The 8476-nt window shown below is 50.8% G+C and overlaps 1 protein-coding gene across 2 annotated transcripts in view; it reads right to left on the bottom strand.

The window, feature by feature from the left end:
• Window positions 1-8476, bottom strand: part of ADCY3 (adenylate cyclase 3) — a 90713-nt gene that overhangs the window by 5410 nt on the left and 76827 nt on the right. For both annotated transcript variants that reach the window (XM_004418276.3, XM_087437074.1), the window contains exons 10-16: window positions 7686-7828; window positions 7371-7532; window positions 5628-5715; window positions 4637-4753; window positions 2516-2775; window positions 2177-2236; window positions 636-717 (exon numbers count right to left, since the gene is read on the bottom strand). In XM_004418276.3, the coding sequence (XP_004418333.1) occupies window positions 636-717; window positions 2177-2236; window positions 2516-2775; window positions 4637-4753; window positions 5628-5715; window positions 7371-7532; window positions 7686-7828 (912 nt within the window). The remainder of the gene's footprint in view (window positions 1-635; window positions 718-2176; window positions 2237-2515; window positions 2776-4636; window positions 4754-5627; window positions 5716-7370; window positions 7533-7685; window positions 7829-8476) is intronic.

Here is an 8476-nt window from a genome sequence, read left to right as displayed (position 1 = left end):
TCCAGATGTGTCGGGCCTCCTGGGACGTAATTTTAGCTACAGGTCTGTCTTTTGGGTGGTGGCTGCAGTGGGGATCTCCTAGCCCAGGGAGGAGTCCCCATTCCTAGCAGGCTCCGTTAGGCCAAGACCTGGCTTGGGAAGGCTGTATTTTCCCTGGCAAACCACTGGGTGGCACTTGAGCTAACATGGAGCAGTAAGTCCCTTGCATGAATACTTCCCTATTCTCTCCCTCTCTCTCCTTTTTTCCTTTTAACCAAACGAAAACTTCATTAGCTTCTTTCCCTTTCTCTTCTGGCTCCGTGGTCAGTGTGTTAGTGACCCCCAGAGCCAGGGCGAGTGAAGATCCATGAACCCTGGCCTAGGGAATAGAGATTTTATCCAGGCTTTTGAGTCCCTCCTCCCATGCCTCTTCCTTCAGCATCTTGAAGGAAGTCAGAAGGAAAGATAAGGAAATGTTTTCCTTGTGGTACTGAGAAAGAAAACAAAAAATGGAGAAAGGGTGGCCTGATCAGGGTCACATGCCATGGGTGAAGGGAACCAGCATTCCTTAGGAGCCTGGGTTCTTAGATTCTGGGACTGCTTCTCAGGAGGCCCTGACAGGCTGTGAGAGGAGAGGAGGGTGTGCAGGCACTCACGTGGCGGGAGAAATAGTAAAAGCTCAGCATCATGACGAAGACCATCACTGTCATTGAGTACTTAGAAGGCACCAGGGGGAGCCTGCAGGGCAAGAGTAATTCAATTGAAAGAGCACCCATGCTGCCCTCTTGGAAGGGAGTTCATTCCCTCTAACTGGGTTGTGCTCTTTCCTGTCACCCGAGGCCCCAGAAACTTCTCCCAGCTCTTTAAGTGCCTTCACATCAAGTCCAGACTCCTGCTGGGCAGGAAAGCTTTCTTAAATCATTGGGCTCCTGTCTAACAGCTCAGGCAACCCTTGGCCCCTCCTGGCTGCACTTGGAATCCCCACCAGGGCTGCTCCCCAGATGTTTAGTAAACACTGCATCCCCTGACTAATCACAGAAGCAGCTGCAACCATGTGGGAATCTGGAGAAAGGGCACAATTTACCATGCATTTTTATAACTTTCACCCATATTTTTTGTGGAGCTATAGTTAATTATTTTCATTACTGTATAGTATTCTGTTGCATGAATATACCACAATTTATATACCCTTTTACTACTGATGTCATTTGGATTGTTTTCATTTGTTTTAGATGTTTGTGTGTATGTGCGGCTGTTACAAACAGTGTGACTGTGGACATTCAGGTACACATATCCTGGGACATATATACGTGCAAGGATTTCTCTAAGGTATATATGTAGCAGTGGAACTGCTAGGTCATAGGTCTATTTTCAACTTTACTAAATAACTCCAAATGGTTTTCTAAAGTGATTATACCAATTTATACTCCCAACATGACTGTATGAGTTACCACTGTATTTGATATTATTAAGAATTCTTGCCAAGCTGGTAGGTGTGTAATGGTCTTTTGTTGTGCTCTTAATTTGCATTTCCGCAATTACCTGAATGCCTTTTGTTTACTAGTGGCCATTTAGATTTCTTTTCTGAAGCATCTATTCAAGTCTTCTACCCATCTTCTATTAGGTAATCAATTTTTTTTTTAATTTACTTGAAGGTCTAGTCAAGTCACTGAATCATAAAATTCTAAAACTAAAGTTTTAGCTCTAAAGAGCTAGCAGGGACCTTGGAGAATTTCTAGTCCAATATCTTCTTCAAGAGGAAACTTGAAAACTAGCCTGCCTGCGGCCCCACAGAGAATTAGTATGGCAGGGTAAGAATCCAGGTCTTCTAATTGGAATGCAGTGTCCTTTCCTCCTTTTTCTGCTGTCTGTCCTGCCAGCCAGTTAATTGCAGCTACCATCCATTTGGCTGTTCCTTCTCTCTTCACCTCAACCTAGCCTCTTTATCCCACCCTCTAAACTACACTGCTGCTGCTCTCCAAGCTTCTCTCTGTCTCAGGATGGCCAGGTCCTTATGAAAATCATTTTACCTCTGCTCCGGCCCCGCTAGGTAGGAAACATCCCAACTTCTCTAACTTGAACATCCCATAGCATGTGCCTTTGGAAGGTGGAGATCAGGGGGCTTTGGCCTGTGGTATTCCCTGTGGTATTCCCTGGCTGTCAATGCAGGCCAGGAGGGGAGAGCAGTCATCCTTACCTGTCAGTGCCATTGAGCCCAGGGGTGGAGAACACTTGCATCTTCTCTAAGGCAACCAATCTGTTGGACAGATAATAGCGCACTCAGGCCCCATCTGGGTACAAGAGGCTGATGTCCAGCCAAACATGAGGTAACCCAGATCTCCACTCATCAAGCTACAAAGGATTTATCCCAGGATCACAGCTCACCAGTGGCACGTCTGTGAGAAACCATGAACCCTGATTCCCATATAAACCTTAATGAGCTCTAGAGACAAAGCCACCTCATGCAGGCCCACGACCTTGAAATAGGGAGTTGGGGGGGTGGAAGGAAGGAGATCCCCAAACGGCTTCATCTTACTCATGTTCCTGAAAACGCTTGTGGTCATATTCATCGAAGATGGGGTGCCAGGCATAGATGTTGATGACAGCCACAGCACCCGTGACGAGCAGCATGAGCGTGAGCTTCACCATGTGGCTGACCTGCACCAGCATGATGGTGGCGATGAGGGACAGCACGGCGACATAGTTGTAATACTTGGGGTTCTCCATGCAGCCATCCTCCACCTCCATCCCCGTGGTGCTGTTGTTGGGTCCCGTGTAGTACTGGAGACAGCTAAGCTGGAGGCCAGGACCATGGGGGAGAACACGGGGTGGAAGGGAACAGCAGACACTGGTCAGACAAGGCTGTGTCATGGCAGTGTGCATTCAGCTGCCATTTCCCGCCTTCCCACAGCTCCCTCAGAAACAGCAAGATGGCAGCATTTACTGAGGAATAATAATACAGAAATTATTACAAGTTATTACAAAGGGCTTTACCATCATCTCATTGATGATCATGAAAATTCTCTGAATAATTTTAGTATTGCCACCATTGTATAGAAAACTCAGAGAGGCCACACTTGCCCAAAGTAGTACAATTAGCAAGTGGTACAGCCAGAACCAGGAGTCTAGGCTTTAGGTTTCAAATCCGACATGCTCTTGCCCACATAGCACTGTTGCTTAAGGAGGGGCCGTGGGGCCAGCCAGTCAACCACCCCTCACGGCTTTGCTGCGATGGCAGCCAGTCTCTGCTCAAACACTTCCATTTCCAGAGGTCGGTCACCGATCCCACTGCTGGGCAGATGCCGTCAATAGAAAGTGCATCCATGAGCTCAATCACTTTCTTTTTGTAACTTTCATCCACTGGGGCTTGTCTCAGCATGTGATGCCAGTGTGTGAAAAGTTTTCAGGCCTTCCTAGTTTTTCACCCTCCACCAGTGAAAGGACCTCCAGGTGTCCTGCACAGTGTCCATGACCCTGTTAAACAGCCGTGCCTAGACCTGGGCTCCAGGCCCCAGGTGTGTTCTGACATGCAAGGGGCCTGGGCTTCTCTTCCGGCGCTGTGAGCACCGTGTAACCCATGGGCACGTCAGCTTCTGGAGCTCCTAACTCCTCCTTCCAGTTGGACTTTTGATCAGTTGGCCCTACGGCTCTTTCACCTCTGCTGCTTCCAGAATAAGTCTCCAAGCTGAGTTTTTTCTGTGCTTAAATTGTTAAAGAAAACAAAGCAAATAATATAACAACAAATTTGGAAAAAGTAGGACTCTCTTTATGAGAGTACATATAGTACTACCAAAATTGGAGGGAGCCATGCCGACTGACAGGAGAACATCAGTGATAGGCTCCAAGCACTCGGTGCTCAATAAATGACTGCAGGCTCTGAATCAATGGATCTGGGCTTCCAACTGCTGTTCCTTCTCCCCATGAAAACATCTGGCAGCCCTCATGGAACCCGCAGCTTCTCCATGAACTGCGGAGAACAGATGATTTTGTCTGCCTCCAGCCATTCGGGCTCTGTGAAGCTGCAGGCCCCAGTGACCCACCTCTGGGAAGGTCTAGCCTTGTTCAAATGGATGAAGGCCGAACAGGAGAGCTCCCTTAGTGGAGCAGGTTTACCTCCCTGGTCCTGATGGAAACCTGACACCAACCACACTGTAGGGAATACTTAAGATATACGGAATGCTTATGAGTATTGGGCCCCTTGAGCAGTGAGATATGGAAGAAAAAAACACAGGATTGGGATTTAGAACTGCTTCAGTTCTTGACTCTGTCACTTACAGGCTGTGTGACCTAAAACAAGTGAATTATCCTCTCTGAGCCTTAGTTTCTTCATATGAAACTGCAGATAATGATACTGACCTCTTGGGATTGTTTCAATGGGTCAGTGTATGTAAAGCACCTAGCACAGGACCTGGTGCATGGTGCTGGGCTCTTGGACTCTGGGAGAGTGAGGAGCTAGGGGAAACAAGTCAGTCTGAGAGGTTTCCTGGGGAGAAGACCCCCCCTGTTTGGCCAGGATGATCTGTTTAGGAAACTAAACACTCCACACCTGTGTCTAATGGTGGCGGAATTGGTTGACAAACTGCCCGTGCTGGCCAGTATGGAAGCCTTTCTCCACTGAGAGCGGGGGGTCCCTTCAGCAAGGACAGCAGGAGCTCACCATGTCTACGACGTTTGCCATGACCAGGATGAAGATGGCCAACATGGCCCAGGTGTTCCTGGCCCAGCGGGTCCGGTCAATCCATGTTGAGAAGGCCACGAGCTTCTTAGGAAAGGCCTAGAAGGAATGGAATTTCAAGGGCCATAAGCCTTTGATAGCCTTTTCTCCTGTAAACACGACTGCTAACGACTCTGCTTGCTCCCATACTTCCCAGGAACCTAAAGAGTAGTGTTTTGCACGTGAGTCAACCAAAAACTGACAGTGCAGCAGAGCTGAGAAGAGAGTGCGGGCATCCTGGTGCTCTGTATCAGTCCTACTTGAGGTGTCTGTGGAATACCACAGCTTCCAGATATCGGACCCCTTCCCAGAGCAGACATAGTGACCAGCCCAGGGCTGTGGCAGCACCAGCTGGCGGTAGTCTGCTCCCTGTCTCTAAGCGGCGAGGCCAGGTCAGGGGACAATTTTCGGGGCCAGCCATCTTTGCTTGGCTACCCCTGCCTTTCCTGGGTCAGTATACCTAAATTCTCCAAGTTACCTGGCAAGCTACCTACCAGATTAATTTTCCTAAAACACTGCTTTTCCCTTGTAATTCTGTCAAAAATCTGCATGGCACCCCCGTGCTGCTAGGGGGAAAGTCTTAATCCCTTTGTCTGGCTTTCAAGGTCCTTCCATAATCGGGGCCAACCCACCTTCCGGCTGGGCCTCCACTGGTTTTCTACACGGGTTCTAGACTCTGGCTTACTCACCCATGCGTGCTCCAGTGCCAGAACCCACCAAAGCCCGGCCCAAAGTGGGTGCTCTGCTGATGTGAATGAATGACTGAATGTGGAATGAATGAATGAATGAATGGATAAATGCCTGAAGCACCCTAACAGAAGATAGTCTATACATAAGGATTTGATAGGCCGCATAACTCCGTCAACACCCACTTGCACGGGGAGTGATGTTCACTTCCAGAGGCTTCTGAACCAAAAGGAAGAGTGCCTCTTACCCGGGGAAAGATGGCAGCCAGCGAGCAGACTGTCAGGACCAGAAGCAAGACCTCCCCAACCACAAAGGTCACATAGTTTGTCATTAGCCTGTAACAGGGAGAAGACAATTAGGGAGGGGACCAGAGGAAGTAGTGAGCCTGGATGAGCGGCCAGCAGAGTAAAGGGAAGGAGATGGAAGGCACAAGCCTGTGCCCGAAAAGGTCCATGTGATGCCCCGGAGGCATTACTGCTTCCTGTACAGATGAGACAGAGGCCCCGACTTGGGGGCGAGGCAGCTGCCAGCTGAGTACAGGGCCTGGGAATGTGTGACCCTCCCCAGTGGTAACTGTTGACCAGGACAGTTCCCAGAAAAGGGCAGACTCACAGATGCCCTGGGCAGAGCCCAGTAAAAACTTGGGAAGGGATTCTTAGGGGTGGGCACTCTGCCATGCAGCCATGATGAAAGGAGAGACTGTGGAACAGAGCCGCTCCCTCACTGCTAAGGGCTGAGAGTTACCCTCCAACAAGGCACAGAGCTTCACAGTGGACAAAGTCCTTCCACATCCATCTCATCTCGGTATCTCCAGGAAACCTATCTACCTATCCTCGCACTCGTTCCCATTTGGTTTCACCCCAACCCCTCCACTCAGAATGCTCTTGCCAAGAGCCCCAGAAACCTCCGTGTCTGATTCTCAGTCACTTCTTACCCCTCCTCCCTCAGGTCTTTACTGACATATCTCCCTGGCACTGAGGCCTGCTCTGACCATCCTGTGTAAAGATGCAAACAGAACTAAACTCAACTCGCCACCAGCATCTCTCCTCCCTTCCCTGCTGTACTTTTATCCGTGCCACTTGTCCCTGTCCGCATACGTTTTGATTATTTAATATGTTGTATGTATGTTGTGTTCAGTGTATATCCCTAGACCTTAGCCCCAAGCACAAAGGAGACAGTAAATATTTGTGAAGTGACTGAATTTGATCCTCACAACAATCCTGAGAGTTGGCTGGGCAGGTATTATTATGCTCATTTTATGAATGAGTAAACTGATGTTCCAGGAACCCTTAGTGATGTGCTCAAGGTCGTACAACAAACAGGCGAGGCAGCCGTGTCCAGAACCTAGGACCGTGTGACTGAGTCCAGTTCCCCAAACTGTAATCAGAACAGGGCTCCACACTCCTCCTTTCTGATGGGGAATCCCTGAGCAGGAGTGAGCTGCTGATGGGCCACGGGGAGCGGGGGAGGGAGGGTGGAAGTCATCCTTCAACATTTGGGGCTAAGACCCCAGAACACCCAACTTCCCCAGAGGACCTGCTGCTGTGTGAGAGAGAAGATCAGTCTGCACCCAGAGCCTAAGATCTATCTTTACTAAGATGAGCCAAGAAAGGGAGCCAGATCGGCCTTGGTGACAGGTTGAGCAGTATCCCCATCCTCTGTCTCCTTGTCCCAGAATCACTCAGGCCCATCCAGCCAAGGTCTCCATCCCCCTGGACCCCAATGTCCCTCAGCTTACTCAGCGCCAGTGTGATCCCCATTTCGATGTCAGTGCTATTCCAGAACAGAGAAAAGGAAGGGGGTCCAGGGCACGGTCCCAATATACCCTGGGGCTGTTCCAGTGGGGGGCAAGAAGCAGAGGCAAGGCCTGTGCCCCTGTGTCACGCTCCAGTGGAGGCGCCCACATCCCTCACACCTCCAGCCTAGGAAGCTCAACGCCCTTCACCCTCCCCTGGCCACTGACCAGCTCCTGTCACTGTCCCTCCCTCACCAGGGGTCAATGAGTATCTCCACCAGGGCCGCACAGAGCAGGACAACGCAGGAGCAGCTGAAGGCAGCCCCACTCTGCTTTTCCTTCTCCACAGAGTAGCGGGTCTCCATCTCGGGGTCCATGAACCGCATGGATAGTAGGAAGGTGTTTCTCTTCTTCACTCTGCAGTGGAAACAAGCCCCGTGAAACACATGCCACATCTACCTCGGCCTGCCAGGGAGGGGCTGTATTTAAGGCGACTAACTTCCTGACCTCCCAGTAGGTCCTGACAAGGCAGTGCTGAGGGCAGCGGGCAGGAGGCTGCGGGCCACTTACACCTGGGCAGACTCGCGCTCCAGCAGAGCCTCGCTGAGCAGCTGGTTGAGCTGGTGCTCGTCCTCAGAGGCACCCACCACTCGATCCGCCAGATCCTGAAGGCGCAGCCTCCGGCGAGGGTTGGGGAATGAGGGGTTGTCAGCCTACAAGGCAGCGGGCAGAGTTGGGGGGCAGGTGGATGGAGTGGGGGCAGGGGTTGGGGGAAAAACAGATCACACACAGGAAGACTAACCTCTGGCTCTCAAAACCACCTTCCAGGAAAAGTCTTCCCAGCGCTCGCATGTGGCTCTATCCTGCTTGGGTCTAGACCCAAAGCCACAGTCCTCCCTGGTTTCCCCGCGACTCTGAGTCCCAGGCTCTGTGGCCTCTAACGGAAGCTCTGCAGTGATCACCCACTAATGGCAGCGTTGTGGGGGAGCAGCCACCTGGCTCCCGAGCGGGAGACCTGGGAGTTTGAGACCACTGTGGGGTCTGCGCTGTGTTGGCACTTCCTGCTACAAGGATGGGGGTGTCACACAGCCACACACATCGGCATCCTGGGGGATGTGACTGACCTCCGGCCCTGGGGCTTAAGAGAGCTCTTAAAGGAGCTCACATCTGGTTCATTTGGGGAGGAAAACCTGAGAGGAAAGCGATGGGAGAGAGAGGAACGTCCTTGTCGCTAGTCGGGTGGTGGGGCTGGGCTACCCACTACCGTATTCATTCCCAGTCACAAAGGAAAAGCATCAGCTCCCCAAATATGAATCCAGACTGTGATCACACAGCCATTAGTCCAAATAAAAATTGAGACT

The sequence above is a fragment of the Ceratotherium simum genome, chromosome 11, assembly GCF_057802395.1.
Source record: "Ceratotherium simum simum isolate JZ-2026a chromosome 11, ASM5780239v1, whole genome shotgun sequence".
NCBI lineage: Eukaryota > Metazoa > Chordata > Mammalia > Perissodactyla > Rhinocerotidae > Ceratotherium > Ceratotherium simum.
Note: the sequence above shows the minus strand (reverse complement) of the source record. Positions and strands in the feature narration are given on the sequence as shown.